Here is a 20,679-nt window from a genome sequence, read left to right on the forward strand (position 1 = left end):
CATGCATATCAGGATTGGGGATGAGGTGGCAATGCTTACCAGGATGGGGAAATTTACCAGTAGCTGCTGCATTTCCCACCCTTGGTGGGAGTTTTTTGTGGAAAAATTAGGTGCCTCGGTTATATTCGGCTCGGCTTATGCTTGAGTATATACGGTAATTTTTTTTTTCCCAGCAATTATTTTTCATGAATATTACACATATTGCATGCAGTACAGTGAATGCTTTACCCTCATCTCATTATACTTGGCTAATGAGCTAGCATCAAGATCCTTCCCTTACATGAAAATTGTGCTGCACTGAATTGCTGTTTTACGCCGGCTCCCGATATCAGCATGCAATATTACTAGCAGCATTAAGATTTGCTAAGCTTTCATCATCAGGATGGGACTGCCCGTTTAAATTGTAAATGAGATGTGGCTACGATTTATTCAGCTATTTCTATTACACTGACCACAGACCCATATATATCTGGACATCACTCTGCTAATACAAGTGGATCTGAACGGTAAACAGCTCACGCCATATATCTAATGTCATATGACCGTTTATATAATTACCAGCCTATCATCGGCCTTTTTAGAGGAGTGAATAGAATTTATAAAATCAGTTGTACATAGATATTTCCACCTATGCTGTAATTGTTTCGCTTGAACTGTGAGTCATCCGTTTCTTGGGCTGCTGCTTACTTACTCAATGTGATTTACAGCTTTCCATGGAAGTGGTGTGCAGTCACAGAACATGCATATAAAATGTTTAGAGAAGTACCATTATAAAGAATGACATCCCTAATAGAAGCACCCACGGTTCCCCCTCAAATAACCGTAGATACCCAGAATAACACTTTCTCCGCAAGTAGAAATGTTACCCCTTAGATACCGGTCTGATGCCTCTCACCCAGCCAAACCAGAACTCACACTTTGCACTGATGAGGGGCAGTACCGCGAAACACAGTGTCTGTAAATTGAGTTTCTGTTTCTGGCTTATATCCTAAGTCATGTGATAAGGCTTGTTAATGGGTCACTGTTGACTTTTAGAATTGCTACTTCCTGTAGGTGGACCTAGAGTTCTAGTCCTCTTCCTCTCTGAAGAGACAATTTTGCAGAATAACACTGTAATTGTCCTGACCAGTTTCTGCTGCTCACACACAATGATAGAGAAAATCAGAAGAATCTCATAGCCGATAAGCAGAATGAGTCCAGTCTTGTGTTTTGTCTGTTTGTTTTTTTGTAAATCTATTTGAATGCCAAGTCAGACTCCTCCTCCAGGACTCCACTCTGCCAACTCTTGTCTGTGACAATTACAGTCAAGGAAACACCCTCATTCAATTCATTCTGCATAAATAACAATTGTGGGCTCTGTGACAACTCCAATCTACTTTTACATGTTAAATAATATCTTTTTTTTTAACATAGTACATTTTTAGAGGATGCATACTATGCTCTTTGTATGATGATTTTTATGATGTTCTTCATCCAAAGGTTTCTCTATAGCAGTGTTTCCCAAACCCCGTCCTCAATGGCCCCGAACAGGTCATGTTGTCAGGATTTCCTTAGTATTGCACAGGTGAGTGAACCTGTGACAGTTTCTGATTCCTTAATAATAATCCCATCAGTCGTGTAATATCAAGGAAATCCTAAAAGCATGAAGTGTCGGGGGGCCGTGAGAACTGGTGTTTGGGAATAAAACACCGGAAAAAAAAACATTTCAAAATGTAACAAAACAAAAAACTCAACATAAAATGCTTGCAAAAAAACTATTTTTAGCATAAAATTAATTAAGGTAGTTAAGAAAGCTTTAAAGGCATTTAAAGGGCTGAAAAAGCTAAACTTTTGGTAGTTTCAGGGACACTAAGTAGCAGGTCTACATTATGGCAAGAATAAAGATGCATCTAGTATTGTTCAGAAGCAAAAAAAAATATTTCTGTCTATTATTCCTCTTAGCTTTGGCATGTGAAGCTTTGTATCCTTGTGAGTCACTGATCGCCCTACCTATGCTGGTAAACGAGTATGAGTCATAGAAAATAATAGTGATCAAGAATGATAGGAAAACAGGATGTTTTACTTAAATAGTGAGAATCTTTTTAATTCCCATACCGCGTGCTCTCTTAGAGGATTTTTATGATGGAACAACAAATACTTATAAAATACACTATTATATAATTATATAGTGCTGGCAAAACAACAAAGCTTACAGAAAGAGAGCTCACAATATAAAGGATAAAACCACATTTACAAAGACACGGATGACCAGACAGATAAATAGTACAAAATACTTACCCGGAACTGAGAAAAATCTGAGTATGTTTCATCGTAAGTCTTGCGATGTGCTTCCAAAAGAACGTCAATAACTTTTTGTTGTTCCTCTGACATGTTAGGTCTTTGCGATTCGCGCAGCGCCTCCTCATTTTTACGTTTCATTATCATGTCCCTTTTCCTCTGGACTTCTTCATCCGTTAGGATAACTAAAACAATACAAAAAATATTGTTTATGAGATGAAATATCATTTGTATCTGAAATGATTATTAAACATCTTCACTATTTTTGTCTCTCTTTCCATATCTCTATCACTGAGCTGTAATGTCCTCACACTATCCAGATTCAATACAAAATGGCTGCTGCATTCTCTGCTTCCGCTTTTATATAGGCTATGACAATCCCTCCTGATTGGCTGTGCTAAACCATGTGACGTGATAGCTGCATGCCATTATGGGGAAGCTTGATTGAGAATGCTAAAGATCTTTCTCTGGCTAATACAATCTTCTATAATGGAGTAAAATGGCCGTGGACATTTTTGGCAAGTCGGGCAAAGTAAATTGCAAATTGTTCAAAGTCGCTGGGTCCAGTGAATTCCTAAAAATTCAGCATTAATTCAATTTGCATTGAATTGATTAATTCATTTCTAAATATTATTTCTGAGAAAATGAAATTCTTACATGAAACATATGGTGCAGAAAAAGTTTATAATAAATAATTAACAATGTATTCTTTACTGTAGGATACTTAGTAAATTAGGAATCCTGTAAGTAGAGGAGCAAACTGATATTACATACAAATTATCTTTTACGTCAGGTCAGACAGTTTATGACTTTGCTTCTCCTTTTGGAGATGTTGGATAAAAGCTTTTCTTTTCTACATTTGTTGAGCAAACTGGCAAAAGATTAACATCATAATTATACTCTGCCTGTGGCCTCTCCATTATCTATTAGAGGTTCAGGATGAAGTTTGGAAAGACATGAGCTCAGTCATGTAATTTCCTTTAAAAATAAATCGATATTTGCGAACTTACAAATGGTGACGTAAAACCATAGGCTGTGTAGTCTGGCTAGAGATAAATCGCAATGGGTGTTTCTTCTTTTAATTAAAGACTCCAAACACAGAGCAGGACGAAGATAGTCATCATCTGGGCGTCTAGCTAATGTGGTTTGGATGAAGTTTTCTAACTAATCAGCAAAGAAAAATAATGTTCAGAAAGAACTTTAAATAACATTAATACTGAAATCCTGGGGACACTCATCATCCCCCTGGGGCCCTTTCTTTGATTTGGAGATCATGGCCTTACCATGCAGTTTGGACCTATAGATGTTCAGAAAACCTCTTTTGAGGAGTTATTAGAATTTTATGAACTGATGTTTGTATTTTTTAAAGGAATCCAGTCAGGTCAGATAACGCTATTACCATGCAGATATAGGGTTAATCTGCAGGTTAATAGCATTTGAAAGGTTTTACTGTTCTGAAATAGTGTCAACAGGGAGAAAATTACCTTTTTTTCTTCCAGGAGCCGCTGGCTTTCAGTCATAGAGGCTTCAGTTATCGCGGCTGTAAGCACACCCCGACACTTTGACTGACAGCTAGCTCTGCACTGATGGATTGCAAAGCCGACTCTCAATCAAAATGCCAGAGCATGGTTACAGCTGCCGCTCACAGTGCTATGAGCGATGACTGAAGCAGTGCCGAAACGCCACTATGACTAAAAGCTGGCGGCTCTCAGGAGGAAGAAAGTTAATATTCTCCCAGGTATCGCTCTTTTAGTACAGTGGCCATACACCTTTTAATGCTATTAACCCTAAGTCTGTAGATTAATAGCGTTATCCGATTTTACAGGTTCTCTTTAAGAAACACCAGATTAGGGTGACGTGGATTAGCCACATTTAATATATGTTAAATGTAAAAATAATCCTAATGGTATGTGCACATGGGGAGCAAGCACAACAGATTTTACATCTGAAAGTCTGCTGTTTTTACAGTAGCATCGCTGCTACTGCTGATTTTAAGAAAGCTCATGAGCACACCAGAAAAGATATCTGCAGCATAAATCATCCTACAATGCAGATTTGAAATCTACAGCTATTAAATTTAGGGTTCAGAATCGGATGGCACCATGTCTTGTACCCTTTGTTAGGCAAAGGGTGAAACGTGCAACTTAGCTGCAACCTATGCGCACAGACATCCCCAGTTGTATTCATAAGGCTATGTTCACACACGTTGTGCTTTTCTGCGGATTTTCTGCCTTGCTTGTGTATTTGGAAAATAGAGCATGTCACTTCTTTCGGCGTTTCTGCAGCAGAAAGCGCACCTGCATTTTTTCACTCATAAGAAATAATGGATGGTCAAAAAAACGCAGCAAATATGCAACAAAAACGCAACAAAACCTGCGTTTTTTAGGCAGCTGTTTTCCTGCCAGAGAAAAGTTAGCAGCAGATTTGAAGCAGAAAAAAACACAACGTGTGTGAACATAGCCTTACAGCTGCATTTCTTCTCAGGAAAGTCCACAGTGGAAATGTCCCCTTGTACACAAACCCTTACAGAAGCACTTGATGACCTTGGGACAACTTTCTTGAGGGAGGGTGGTGGAGTTTGTAAGCCCATACTGCTTCCAAATGGAAGAAATATCATATGAGCTGTGAAATCTACTCAAAGCTAAAAATGGTAAACTTAAAAGGGTAACGCTTTCAAGGGTGGATGAAATAACTATATAATTAGAAACATTTATGTACTATTTACATCCAATATAATTATGAAACATAACAAGTTGTTAAATATAATGTTCTATCATATCCCAAGATATATACACTGTATTATCTGGCTAAAAATCATTTTTTCAATTGAGTTTCGTAAAAAATTGTGCACGGTTTTGGCATTAACAAGCTCTGTGTTTCCTGCAAATTCAACTTTGATGTGATCAATGGTCATAAATCAGCTGAGAGGAGCTCAGAAAAAAGACAGATAAGGGCTCACTCCGACGTCCGATTTTCACGCACGAGTTGTATCCGAGTTTTTCACAGATTGCACTCGTAGCTGTGATATTCTATGTCACCATTCACATGTCAATTTTTTTCCTCATACAGAGAGGGCCGTGGAGAATCGAGGAGACATTTTACATTTTGATCCAAGAGTTGGCTCAAAATCGGCAATGCAAACCAATGGGTCCACTCTCAGATAACATGTGAGGACAGTCCTATTTTCATGGACTTTTTTTTTTTCATTTCTTCACGTATGAGAAAAATGAATGATACTCTGATTAAAATAATCGGTCCGTTTTTCTCGTACGTAGAAAAAATGGACGTGTGAATGAGCCCTAAGAGTTGTAAACTCCCCGTCATACCAGCATGACTGACAGATTCATAGTTGACACACTCTGCAGTCAGCAATAGACAGTGCAACACAGAGGATAGAGAAGGCAATCAGGGCAATATTTTTAATGAAACTCAAATGAAAATATTCTTTTGAGCCCAAAATATATGCATTTAAGTAAAAATTTATATCTACAAAAGTGGCCATTCGCTTTAATTGCTGAATTCAGGTTTTTCATTCAACGGAGATTGCGAGCCAGGCTTTGTTGTCAAACATCGGTACCTGACCCCACAAATGCTCTTTTGGATGAATGGACAAAAATTCCCTCAGACACAATCCAAAAGCTTTTAGAAAGCCTTCCCAGAAAAGTAAAAGTTGATTTAGCTGCAATTAGGTGACAATTCAATATTAATGCCTATGGGATATGATAAAAGCTCCTGTGGATGTAATGTCTAGGTGTCCCAATACTTCTGACCATATGGTCTATGTTTCCACATTCGTAACAGACACCATATTTCCAGGACAAAAAAACTTGAGTATAAAAAAAACTTTATTAAGGAATGCTTACTCAAGCAATAAGTAGACTAGTATTAGACTAAATACAACACAAAAAAACAAAGACTTCCATCAAGTCTTTCCAAGTACCGAAGCGATCCATGATAACAAGTAATTTTATTTAATCAATTAAAATTCAATGAAAAAAAAAATTATTGGATTTTAATTGATTTGATTGATTAAATAAAATTACTTTTTTTTTTATCATGGATCGCTTCAGTACGTTGACTTTGATGGAAGTCTTTGTTTTTTGGGTTGTATCTTGGAGTGCCATATTGCTTATATCATTGGGTTTTTAGTTTCTAGTATTAGACTAGGGTCACACGACAGTATTATTGCTCATCCGAGAGTATCAGACCGATTATGCTAATCACACTCTGATCAGAGTGTGGTCCGATTTTCTCGGATGAGGAGAAGATTCTTTCAGTCCGTGAAAATCGGATCACACTCAGGTGTCATCCTAGTGTTTTCTGATTTTTCCCACAGACTCATTGACTTGAATGGCCAAGTGCGATCCAAAAATCAGATGCAAACTGAGCATGCTGCGATATTTTCCTCGGATAGAGTCGGACATGTGCACGGCCCCATAGACTAACATTGGTGTGAGTGCAATCCGATGTTTTGTTGGATGGCACTCAAACCAAAAATATGAGCCCTTAACATGTTGGGTTGTTCAATTGAAGCAAATCTAGACACCGTATTGCCTCCATAACTCACTGTGGCTTAGCAATGGTGTAGCGATTTGGTTGGTAGGCAGCTATGCAGAACAGTCAATAATAAATATAGCAAAAAATTTACTAAACTTTTCATGTTGTATTAAGAGGTAAAATCTGTTTAAAAATGTTGGAATTTACAGTAAATTGTGCTTTTCATTTAAATCCAGGTATCAACAATTACAAAACATCCAAAACGTGACTTTTTGGCAAAGAAAAACTTTCCAGGTCAGTTTCTATTTTTATCTGTCTAGATCACTGTCCTTTAATAAATGAGCGCTTAATAACCAGGTTTACTGATTAACTTGACGGAAACTTTCAGTGAATGAAGCCTATGGTAAGGTCATGGATGTGGTTTTGCTAATGAACTGGTATACTAGTGAATCAGATCACGTGGTAATACAATGCTTTATATTTTCACATAAAAAACTGAATTTCCTGTCGTTTACTTCATCTGTTCTTCTTAGTCTGACCTTGATATATATATTTTTTTCATCTTGACAAACAAAATGTTCATTTATGATGTTAAGTAGAAATCATCTCTACTCCATGCCATACATCTTTTATTTTCAAGTTGTATTGAAGGCGATGCTTTTCTCATTGTTCAATATTGCTTGTTAACAATAAAGCTCGGGGAAAGCATTCGAGGTTCATCATCGGCTTCTTACAATTAAAACTAAAGTTTCTACTTTCAAAAGTTCTTTTGAGAACAAAGTCTTCTGCAACGACGTGTACGAATCCACAAACATCAACACATACCAAAGTCATGTCGGTCACAATAACGATGTCACATTTTCTACTTCACCAGCTCCGATTTCCCAAAAATGTGTCGTCTGACTCCGTAGCCTTTACTTACATTCCTTCATCATGCCTGTATCAATGCAACGCTTCAGTCGACAGGACTGGCAGTGCCGTCTATTATCTTTGGTTATTCTACAGTCGCCATTAAAGGGACAAGTGAAAACCGCTTTCCTCTTCATGCTTCTCCTAAAAAAAAAAATAGAACACAAAGATCAAAATCAAAAGGGAAGACAGACCCAAATCTGCTTCTGTAATATAAAGCTACATTCACACTTCCATGTAGACATTCCATTTGTCAATTTCCTTAAAACGGAATTCATGTCCAAAAAAGCTCACTCGCACGTTTTCACGGATAGCACTCGTACCTGAGTCTGAGGATCTCATCTCGGTACCTAATGGCAGTCAGGCTACCTCTGGCGAGCACATGGAGGGCTGTGCGGCCCTCCAAAGAAATGCCACAGAACACCAGGATTGGCAAAGTCTCCACTGGCGCCCTGTGCTCTTCACAGATGAAAGCAGGTTCACAATGAGCACATGTGACAGACGTGACAGAGTCTGGAGACGCCATGGAGAGCGATCTGCTGCCTGCAACATCCTTCCGGTTTGGCAGTGGGTCAGTAATGGTGTGGGCAGTGACATTTCTTTGGAGGGCAGCACAGCCCTCCATGTGCTCGCCAGAGGTAGCCTGACTGCCATTAGGTACTGAGATGAGATCCTCAGACCCCTTGTGAGACCATATGCTGGTGCGGTTTGCCCTGGGTTCCTCCTAATGCAGGACAATGCCAGACCTCATGTGGCTGGAGTGTGTCAGCAGTTCCTGCAAGATGAAGGCATTGAGGCTATGGACTGGCCCGCCCGTTCCCCAGACCTGAATCCGATTGAGCACATCTGGGACATCATGTCTCGCTCCATCCACCAACATCACGTTGTACCACAGACTGTCCAGGAGTTGGCGGATGCTTTAGTCCAGGTCTGGGAGGAGATCCCACAGGAGACCATCCGCAACCTCATCAGGAGCATGCCCAGGCGTTGTAGGGAGGTCATACAGGCACGTGGAGGCCACACACAATAATGAGCCTCATTTTGACTTGTTTCAAGGACATTACATCAAAGTTGGATCAGCCTGTAGTGTGTTTTTCCACTTTAATTTTGGGGGTGACTCCAAATCCAGGCCTCCATTGGTTAATAAATTTGACTTCCATTGATGATTTTTGTGTGATTTTGTTGTCAGCACATTCAACTTTGTACAGAACAAAGTATTCAATGAGAATATTTCATTCATTCAGATCTAGGATGTGTTATTTGAGTGTTCCCTTTATTTTTTTGAGCAGTGTATATATATATTTTTTAAATTGTGCAGCAAAATCAACGAGGTGATCAGCGGTCATAAACTGCCTGCAATATAATCTGTTTATTTAAATGGAAAATTGCAAGAAATATGAATAGTTTAAACACTCAACAAAAACAGAAATATAACCTTTGTTTCTCCTGTACATGTGTGCGACTTAAAGAAGTTGTCCACTACTTTTACATTGATGCCCTATCCATAGGATAGGGCATCAATGTATGATTGGCAGGGGTCCTACACGGGCACCCCCGCTGATCAGCTGTTATCAGTGCCAGCGGCCGCCGGTCAGAAGTGCTCACCTGCAGGGCTCCGCAGTCAAGTGGGAGTGGCTGCCGTGGTGTACTGCAGATCCACCTCCCATTCAATTGGATACGGATAGGGCATCAATGTAAAAGTAGTGGACAACCCCTTTAAGATCCCAATTCACATTAAATTAAGCTCTCCTCTATCAGCAGAATCAGCCGATGGTCTAATGATGTCGGGGAGGGAAGGATCTGGTTTGTTGGATTTCGAAAGACTGATCCATTTGTTCTCCCTCTCGATAAGTCGCTGTCAGAGGAATCTGGCAGAGGCTTTCTCACAGAGAACAAAGGAGCTCTCGGCCAAGACAAGCATTCCTGTGTATGGACAGGTTCGGGGAGACAGTAATATCGTTTGCCCGACAGTTACTTAACATGAATGGGGTCATAGGAGGCAACGCATGTACTCTAAATGGACGTATAACAGGAGAGGGGCACGGAAGGTCATCGTTGTTATTCACTTGAGGATTACATTTTATCTTTTTTTTTCCCACCAACATCTCATAAAAAAATTTAAAAAAATCAAAAGCCGAGGTCAAAATACTCTATTTATTGTACTCCGAAGTCAGCAAAAAATGTATTTACTATGGTAGACAAAAGCACTATGTTAATGAAGCATCCGAAGTGCAATGATACAAAATGTTCCCTTGTTAAAAATAAAATCAATAATAATATACAGCAAATACCTAAACAGGAAATTGTGCCCACAGACAAACACTAACACTGCAGGCTGGCGAGGCTCTATTTCAGAGCCTACCAAATAAAACAGGACTTGAGCCATAAATTCTGATAAAAATGACTAGGAGCCAATGAGAGGACAAGGGCTGGTTTTACAGAGTGCTGTGAAGGTGCCACATAAATGTCTATAAATGCCTCCGCTCTGGAAGTCATGTTATTCATAATAACCACGAGTGTACTTGGAAAGAAGATTCACCGCAGTGAGGAGGAAAAATATTGGTTATTTAAAGCAAATGCTATTCCATTTTCCACTCTGGCATTACTGTACAACCTCCTTTATGTGTGTGAGAACCACAAGATTAAAAATAAGCAGAGTGTAAATTGTATGTTACCATCTACACTGACTTATCCCAAGAAGAATGAAGGAACCGAGAGCTCTTAAAGAAAAACCTCACCAAAAATACCTGATACAAGGACAATTATATACAGAGTTCAATATTTGTCCACAGTACGTGGCTCTAACGAGCCTGGCACCCCTCCTCTACAACTGTACATGGGAAATACCACATTTACTCCTACAAGGACAGAACCAATATATCATGGGTGGAGAAAAAATATTCAGTATCCTGCAAATCAGCTGAATGAGGGTGAGTGGTGGTCCACTGAGAAACATGTTACCTTCATTATATACACAGACAAAGTGCTGCACACAGTCAGATTCTCTTTAAATTAGATTTTTTTTGCAGTACCAAGTGCAGCTCTATTTGCAAAAAAAAGGTATCCACCTGTAGCCATAGCTGTAATCTGCGGGTATATACAATTTAACCCCTTCATGACCGGAGCATTTTCCGTTTTTGAGTTTTTATTTTTTGCTCCCCTTGTTCCCAGAGCCATAGCCTTTTTATTTTTCTTGTCAATATGGCCATGTGAGGGCTTATTTTTTTGCGGGACGAGTTGTACTTTTAAATGCCATTACTAGTTTTACCATATTGTGTACTGGAAAACGGGAAAAAAATTCCAAGTGCGGTGAAATTGCAAAAAAAATGCAATTCCACAGTTTTTTTTCTTTTCACGTTCACTGAATGCTAAAACCGACCAGCCACTATTATTCTCCAGGTCATTACGAGTTTGTAGACACCAAACATGTATAGGTTCTTTTTTATTTAAGTGGTGAAAAAAAATTCCAAAGTTTGCTGAAAAAAAAAAAAAATGGCACAATTTTTCGAGACCTGTAGCGTCTCCATTTTTCGGGATCTGGGGCAGGTTGAGGGCTTATTTTTTGCGCGCTGAGCTGACGTTTTTATTGATACCATTTTGGGGTAGAGCCGATGTTTTGATCGCCCGTTATTGCATTTTATTGCAATGTTGCGGCGATCAAAAAAAGTAATTCTGTCGTTTGGAATTTTTTTCTCGTTACGCCATTTACCGATCGGATTAATTATTTTTTTATATTGATAGATCAGGCGATTCTGAATGTGGCGATACCAAATATATGTATGTGGGGTTTATTTTTTATTATTTTATTTAGAAAAAAATAAAAAGGGGGGTGATATAAACTTTCATATTTTTTTTATTTTTTTTTAAAACATTTTGTTTTACACTTTTTGCATGCTTCTATAGTCTGCATAGGAGACTAGAAGCAGCAACTGTCCGATCGCCTCTGGTACATAGAGCTGATGAGCATATCACTTCTACAGTATGTAGCAGAAATGCTCCTGTGCTATGAGTGCCCACCACTAGCTGGCGCTCATAGCAATCTTTACATGACAACCACTGGGGTCTGCTGCAGACCCAGGGTTGTCATGCCCACCCATCAGTGACCCGCGATCACGTGACGGGGTCACCGATGGGTGGGGTAAGTGTCGTGCTTCCTGCGCAGCGCTGTTAAATGCTGCTGTCAGAGATTGACAGCGGCATTTAACTAGTTAACAGCCGCGGGTGGATCGCGATTCCACCCGTGGCTGTTGCGGGCACATGTCAGCTGTAATAATCAGCTGACATGTGCTCGGTTCAGAGCGGGCTCAGAGCCGGAGCCCCGCTGAACCGGCCTTTCCGACGTGGTGCGTACTATTACGGACCACGTCGGAAAGGGGTTAAATAAGTGAGGCAACCAAGTTATCAGTGCAGCTGCAGGGAGAAAATTAAGTTCTACTTTCCCTGCAGCTACTGGCTTCCAGACAAGGGGTCGCACCAGGGCTATGCTCAATCAGTGCTCACTATACAGTCACTCCCCCGCTCATTGAGGCCTCATTCAGATGGCTGTTTTTCTCGTCATGAGAATTATTTTGATTAGACTTTGACGAGAGTTTGATCATAGTGTGCGATTTTCCATAGATTGCGCGATGAATGTCCCCATAGACTATCACTGGTACAAATTTTATCTGTGAAAACTCCGGATAGCACTTGTACGCGACAAACAGACATCTGAGTGAGGCCTGAGCGACATCCTGTTCTGCTTCGGGTGTGCACAGCAGGATATCAGTCAAAGAGCAGGAGGACGTTCACGGTGCACTGACTGCTGACTGGCCTGATGACTGGAGGCGAGTAGCTTCATTTTCTCCCTACAGCCACACTTTGAGTAAGGCCTCATTCAGATGTCTGTGATTATTCCCGTACGCAAAAAACAATGCAAGTATCATCAGTGTTTGGTCAGTGTTAATTTTTACCATGAGAGTCTGGTCAGTATTTCTAGGATGAAAAAAAAAAAAAAAAAGATGACGGTTTCTCCAGCTTCTCCTATCAATTAGTCCACCAAAAACTGACAGCATCCGAGGGCTGTCCAATTTTTTCACAGATACATAGACTTGCATTGGCAAGTTTGAACTGACACTCAGATCAATATTGGACAAGTCTCCGTGCTTTTGTACGGACAGCTTAGTCCGAGGAAAAAATTGGTTATGTGAACTACCCCATAGAGTCTAAACTATAATAAGTACAAGCACTCGTACGAGAAAAAATGACTTGTAAAGGAGCCTTTAGGCTGCTGCTCTTGTTTAAATTGTATTTATGCGCAAATTACCATTATGGCTGTATTGAAGTTCTAGTTTTCTCCAACTCATTTGGCATTTTTGTCCTCTATTGTAGCAGAAAGACTTGTGCCCTGTAGTTCCTTGCGGAGTGTGTCAATGACTGCCTTCTGGACATCTGTCAAGTCAGCAGCCTTCCCCATGATTGTGGAGCCTACTGAAACAGACTAATGGACCTTTTTAAACGCTTAGGAAGCCTTTGCAGGTGTTTTTTGTTAATTATTGTAATTTACTGAGATAATGACTTTCGTGTTTTCATTGGCTGTAAGCCATAATCATCAACATTAACAGATATAAACACTTGAAATAGATCACTCGGTTTGTAAAGACTCTATATAATATATGAGTTTCATTTTTTGTACTGAAGAACTGAAATAAATTAACTTTTTGATGATATTCTAATTTAGTGAGATTCACCTGTACACTTTATGCAGAATTATTAGGCAAGTTGTATTTTAGAGGATTATTTTTACTATTGATCAACAACTATGTTCTCAATCAACCCAAAAGACTCATAAATATCCAAGCTTAATATTTTTGGAAGTTGGAGTGTTTTTTTTTTTTAGATTTGGCTATCTTAGGAGGATATCTGTTTGTGCAGGTAACTATTACTGTGCAGAATTATTAGGCAACTTAATAAAAACCAAATATATTCCCATCTCACTTGTTTATTTTCACCAGGTAAACCAATATCAGTGCACAAAAATTAGAAATAAACATTTCTAACATGCAAAAACAAAAACCCAAAAAATTAGTGATGAATATAGCCACCTTTCTTTATGATGACACTCAACAGCCTTCCATCCATAGATTCTGTCAGTTGCTTGATCTGTTTTTGATCAACATTGCGTGCAGCAGCCACCACAGCCTCCCAGACACTGTTCTGAGAGGTGTACTGTTTTTCCTCCCTGTAGATCTCACATTTTATGATGGACCACAGGTTCTCTATGGGGTTCAGATCAGGTGAACAAGGGGGCCATGTCATTATTTTTTCTTCTTTTAGACCTTTACTGGCCAGCCACGCTGTGGATGCATGTGATGGAGCATTGTCCTGCATGAAAATAATGTTTTTCTTGAACGATACCGACTTCTTCCTGTACCACTGCTTGAAGAAGCTGTCTTCCAGAAACTGGCAGTAGGTCTGGGAGTTGAGCTTCACTCCATCCTCAACCCGAAAAGGTCCCACAAGTTCATCTTTGATGATACCAGCCCATACCAGTACCCCACCTCCACCTTGCTGGCGTCTGAGTCGGAGTGGAGCTCTCTGCCCTTTACTGATCCAGCCTCTGGCCCATCCATCTGGCCCATCAAGAGTCACTCTCATTTCATCAGTCCATAAAACCTTTGAAAAATCAGTCTTAAGATATTTCTTGGCCCATTCTTGACGTTTTATCTTATGTTTCTTGTTCAAAGGTGGTCGTTTTTCAGCCTTCCTTACCTTGGCCATGTCCCTGAGTATTGCACACCTTGTGCTTTTTGATACTTCAGTAACGTTGCAGCTCTGAAATATGGCAAAACTGGTGGCGAATGGCATCTTGGCAGCTTCACGCTTGATTTTCCTCAATTCATGGGTAGTTATTTTGCGCCTTTTTTTGGCCAACACGCTTTTTGCGACCCTGTTGGCTATTTGCAATGAAACGCTTGATTGTTCGGTGATCACGCTTCAATAGTTTGGAAATTTCAAGACTGCTGCATCCCTCTGCAAGACATCTCACAATTTTGGACTTTTCAGAGCCCGTCAAATATCTCTTCTGACCCATTTTGCCAAAGGAAAGAAAGTTACCTAATAATTAAGCACACCTTACACAGGGTGTTGATGTCATTAGACAACACCCCTCCTCATTGCAGAGATGCACATCACCAGATTTACTTAATTGGTAGTTGGCTCTCAAGCCTATGCAGCTCGGATTAGGACAACATGTATAAAAAGTTTCATGTGATCAAAATACGCATTTGCCTAATAATTCTGCACACAGTGTATATACTAGATGCATAAAAATATAGGAATTCAGGAATCTAAACCAAATCAATCTCAGACGACATACAACCATTCATACCAGTCATCCAAGAAGCTTACAGAACCTATACACACCAGCCTCCATCCCATCCTATCCCTAACTCCCTATCATTTGCAAGGGAGTCTTCCCATGGTAGTTACCAGACACTTGCCCCAAACTTTATCAAATTTTTACACATATCTTCTATTTATGTAAAAAAACTTTATACATTGGAACATATTTATTAACCAAAAGCAAGTAAGAATTTTTTTTTTACAGATAACGAATTAAAACAATTAGTATAGTGCAAAAAACGATCACTGGCAAAATGATGGTTAAGGGGAGGAGGAAGCTGTATATGAGAAACGTGCATTGGGGTTAGTGGCTGGCATACCACTTGAGCACAATATGGGTATTGATTGTCGTTGATTACATAAGACATTGCCATTTGTATAATGTGAAATTCATCATTATACTTGCACTTTGAAATGCAGTCAATGATTGTTGTATATACAGGACTCACAAATTAAATGATGTGTCATTTATATATATTTGTACCTGTACTTTGCTACTTATGAATTTATACCTATGAAAACTGCCATGTCAGGAAGGAGATAAGAACTAATATTTTTAATCAGGGCCATTTTATTCTATATTTAAGTGCTATGGTATGTGTAACAGTTGTGTAGTGGAAGGAAGTCCTCAGAACGACATCTCCTCCTCCATGATGTACATATACCCCTAATAAATGTCTTATTTCAACATTTTACAGGATGCAAAAACAGAGAATAGATCATGTGACTGAGTTTAAAAGTTTTAAAGTGTACTTAATCTCGATATGTCTATTACAGCCGAATAATGGCGTCTCATCTGAAACCTCCCTAGATCAGGTTATCTGGTTGACTTCAGCAGGTTAATGGGTTTTAGCTCTGTAGGTGTAAGGTAAGACAGGAACCACTTTACAGTTTCTAGCAACACGCAAGAAAGTAACATTGGCCTGTTACAGAACACATAATAGCTATTGATTTCTCCACTAGATGTAAGTATATTTGAAAACTATTTTAACATAATGGGAAAAAAGAAAATCTCTTATTGTAGCATATTATAGCAGTCATATTCACATTATGCATATATTACACAGAGATGCATCAGGCAAGTTTATTGGATTTGTGCTCCAGAATAGGAAGTTATGTGGCAGAACCAGAACCAGAAGTCGTACAGTACAATCAAGAAAAAGGAGGTTTAGAAAATCCCATAATGCAAACAACTTGTCCGGATTTTTAGGACAGGCTGCATAGTATGTACCGTATTTTTCGGACTATAAGACGCATCTTTTTCCTCCAAAATTTTGGAGGAAAGTGGGGGGTGCGTCTTATAGTCCGAATGTATATATGTATGTGGTGTATATATTGTGCCTGTGGGTGATGTGAGGGAGCAGCAGGGGCGGTGGAGCGGGCATAGGAGGCAGGAGCCGCCTGCGGCAGCCTACACTGTGCCCGCTACTAAAGAATATGAATATTCACTGCTCCCCACACCGATGGGCATGTGGAGCACTGAATATTCATTTTTCTTAATAGCCGGCACACTGTACCGCAGCGCGGCTCCTGCAGCAGCCGGCAGTCAGCGTGTCCTCTATTAATGTCCATGAATATTCTCTACAACCCACTCCCATGGGTTGTAATGAATGTTCATGAACCTTATTAGCGCGCACACTGTACTGCAGCGCTGCTCCTGCAGCGCTGCTCCTGCAGCAGCGGTCTGTGTGCCCGCTATTAAAGTCCATGAATATTCACTACAACCCATGGGAGTGGGTTGTAGAGAATATTCATGGACTTTAATAGCGGGCACTCTGACCGCCGGCACTGCAGTACAGTGTGAGCGCTATTAGAGATCAATGGTCACCGCTCCCCACGCACACAGTCCCGGCGTGGGGAGCAGTGACTCTGCCGGCAGCTGATTTCACAATGTGAGGGCGACGACATGCGCAGCTCACACTGTGAGATGCTGTGCTGGCTGCAGAGGAGGACGCAGCCCTGGAACACAGGGAAGAAAGGTGAGTAGAACTAGTGTTTATTTTTTTGTGTGCAGCATGGGATGGGGGGTGCCAAGCATACCAGGAAGAAGGATGAGGGGGACTATACATACCTACATACCAGGAAGAAGGATGAGGGGGATCATACATACCAGGAAGAAGGATGAGGGTGACCACACATACCAGGAAGAAGGATGAGGGGGACCACACATACCAGGAAGAAGGATGAGGGGGACCATACATAACAGGAAGAGGAATGAGGGTGGCAATGCATACCAGGAAGAGGGATAAGGGGTGCCATACATATCAGGAAGAGGGATGAGAGATGAAGGGTGCCATGCATACCAGGATGAGGGGGGCCATGCAACCAGGATGAGGGGTGCCATGCATACCAGGAAGAGGGATGAGGGGTGCCATGCATACCAGGATGAGGGGTGCCATGCATACCAGGACGAGGGGTGCCATGTATAGCACAAAGAGGGACGAGGGGTGCCAGGCATACCAGGATGAGGGGTGCCATGCAACCAGGATGAGGGGGGGCCATGCATACTTGAATGAGAGGTGCCATGCAAACAGGATGAGGGGTGCCATGCATACCAGGATGTGGATTAGGGGGTGCCATGCATACCAGGAAGGGGATGAGGGGTGCCATGCATACCAGGATGGTGGATTGGGGTGCCATGCATAACAGGATGGTGGATTGGGGTGCCATGCATACCAGGATGGTGGATTGGGGTGCCATGCATACCAGGATGTTGATGGGGGCCACGTATAACAGGAAGGAAGGGCCATATATACTAGGATGGAGGATATTAACAGAATTGGGGGACATTACCCCTATACCAGTGTCAGCAGCAGATCCCCTCCCCCATAACAGTGCATCATGACCACATTTCATTTTTTGCTTACATTTTTTTTCTATTTTCCTCCTCTAAAATCTAGGTGCGTCTTATGGTCCGAAAAATACGGTCATCAGCTTTCATCTATCTTTTTGCAGAAATGTCTATGTAAATTTTGTATTGCAATAATAAAATATACTTATAAATATCTAATTGTTATTAAAATTAAGGTAGTGCCTAAATTGGAACAATTACATCATCTACTACTTATACATAGTAGTGCAATGGTGATGTAGTATCATTATCTTTATTCACTTGACTGTAGCTTAAAGGAGTTGTCCGGGGTTTTGATAAAAGTTTGCAGTTATTATGTGACTGCAGACTTCTGAATCCTTACAGCTTGCGCACTGCGCGCTGTTAGGATTTTCCAGAGTTGGTGGTGAGAGCGGGCAGTCATGTGAACGCAAATTTGTGATTTGCGTACTTTCAGCCACATTCCAACTAGACGTGTTCGTCCTTCCTCAATTCACTTGTATTTAGAGTAGCACAGCACTTCTAGTCGACACGTGACCTCATGAATGCAAATCCCATGCTTGCAGTCACGTGACCGCCCGCTCATGTCCGCAACATCGGAGAATCCTGACAAAGCCCTTGCTGTAAGGATTGAGGAGTATGCAGATTTTTATTAAAAGACTGGATAACTCGTTTAAAGGGAGTCTATTAGGCCAAACGAACAGCATAAAAAAGCACAATGGTCCGCAATCATCAAAACTTTCATGCCAGAATTCTGCAGTAAAAAGCTTTGAAAACTCGCAATACTTAGGCACAACTTGGAATTCATGCTAGTTACTCACAGATCTGCTGAAATGTGCCACGTTGTGGAGGGAAAATGGCATGACGTTTGTTATACATCTATAAATTTGGGGGGGAAATTAGACATTATAAATACTGTAGAAATTTTTCAAATTTTCAAGAATATTTCAAAAACTTGATTTTTTTTTAGGCGTCAATTTAGTTCTGAAGTGCCCTTTGAGGGTCCAATATCTTAAAATTCCAACACAAGTCACCCCATTTTAAAAAGTGCAACCCTTGAAGTATTCAAGATATTCAGAAAAATCTGCTAACCCTCCATGTGCTTCACATGATTTAACACAAAGTGGAAAGAAAAAAAAAATGAACAATTACGTCATATGTTTTCCATTAAAATGTAGTTTTTGCCTCAAATTTTTCATTTTCACAAGGAGTAATAGGGTAAAAGACACCCCACAATTTGTTACCCAATTTGTGCCAAGTACATTTGCTTTTACTCTACTGTTTGTGTGTACGCCATGGCTCAGAAGAGCCATTTGTGGCTTTTTGTATGCAAATTTTGCTGGATTGGTTTTTGTCTGCCATATCCCATTTGCAGAGACCCTCAGGTATTAGTACAGAGAAAACACCCTGGAAGTGACGATATTTTGGAAATTACACCCTTTAAGGAATTCATCATATTTTTATCCCACGGATGTTTCACATATTTTTTCACAATGGGTCTGTGAAAATGAAAAATTGTTTGTTACAATATTAAGTAGATTTAACTCAGTTTTTTATTACTAACTAAAGATAACACAAATCTACGCCGCAATATATTACTCCATTTCCCCTAAGTGTGGCTATACATTCTATGTGGCTGTACACTACTGTTTGGGCAGACACCGAGGCTCAGAAGGGTAGAAGTACCATTTTGGAGAGCAATTTTAATAGAATGATTTTCTGTCACTGCATGTGAAGAGTTCTGAGGTATTCGTACAGAAGTGACCCTATTTTAGAAAGTATACCCCTCAAGGCATTTATCAAGATGTATATTTAACAGTTTACCTCCAAGAGAGTCTTCAAAAAATGAATTTGCAGCATTTAGCAATAAGTGAAAATTAAAATATTTTTTCCAAATCAGGTTTTTCTTCCCCGACGCTGACTGTGTGCCATGTGTGATATATGAAATTTATTCTGTGGATCAGTACGATTAACAAGACACAAAATTGACATGGTCTTATTTGTCTTATTATGTTAGCACTGTAAAAATATGAAGCAAATAAAATATTTTCGTGTCTCCAGATTCTGGGAGACAGAACCTTTTCATTTGTCCATTTCTAGATCTGTAGAGAGCTTATTTTTCGGAAGGACGAGTTGCAGTCTTTATTGGTACATTTTGTGATGTATGTGAGTGAATCCTTTATAAGACAATATGTCATAAAAAACTGTGTTTGTGACATTTTTTAGAATGGTGCTCACTAGGAGGAATGAAGAGCATGTCTATCTTATAGTTTGGGTTCTTATGGACACATGAATAGTTCATGTATATTTTATTAGTCTTCTTCCAATAAAATCCAATGAAAAAAGATATATATATATATATATATTTTCCTGTGTTGTCCATTGACACTCTACAAGGACATTGAGACACATACTTTGCAGAGAAAGGGGTAAATGCCATGGTTTGCCTGCAGCGAGCAATGTCTGCAGAAAGAAGCTCAGGCAAGTCGGCTCTGTCAATCATGCCGTTTTCAAGGCGGGCACAATACCCGTGGGCGGACTGCTGCACTCAGCCTTTGGGTCATGCCAAGCGCAATAATTAGCATATTTAATTAAACTTCAGCTTCTTGTGAATGGAGGCAGTGGTTAGAAAAATGCAGTGTTATGTGCTTAGCTTACTGTATGCCAACAGTTAAGGCTGCTAGACTCTTTAAGTGCAATACCAGATGAAGACCGTCACTATTTCTTAAAAAAAAGCAGACCATTTTTCTAATGTTAGCCAGCCTTTTTTATTTTTAAAGTTTTGA

At 40.1% G+C, this 20,679-nt stretch overlaps 1 protein-coding gene across 2 annotated transcripts in view; it reads right to left on the minus strand.

Annotated features, from left to right (window-relative positions):
* VDR (vitamin D receptor) overlaps window positions 1-20,679 on the minus strand; it is a 159,056-nt gene that overhangs the window by 53,867 nt on the left and 84,510 nt on the right. For both annotated transcript variants that reach the window (XM_073663187.1, XM_073663186.1), the window contains 2 exons: window positions 7,697-7,827; window positions 2,278-2,462 (listed from right to left, as the gene is read on the minus strand). In XM_073663187.1, coding sequence (XP_073519288.1) covers window positions 2,278-2,462; window positions 7,697-7,827 — 316 coding nt within the window. The remainder of the gene's footprint in view (window positions 1-2,277; window positions 2,463-7,696; window positions 7,828-20,679) is intronic.

The sequence above is a fragment of the Phyllobates terribilis genome, unplaced genomic scaffold, assembly GCF_046119375.1.
Source record: "Phyllobates terribilis strain yellow unplaced genomic scaffold, ASM4611937v1 Scaffold_2__4_contigs__length_985480577, whole genome shotgun sequence".
Classification (NCBI taxonomy): domain Eukaryota; kingdom Metazoa; phylum Chordata; class Amphibia; order Anura; family Dendrobatidae; genus Phyllobates; species Phyllobates terribilis.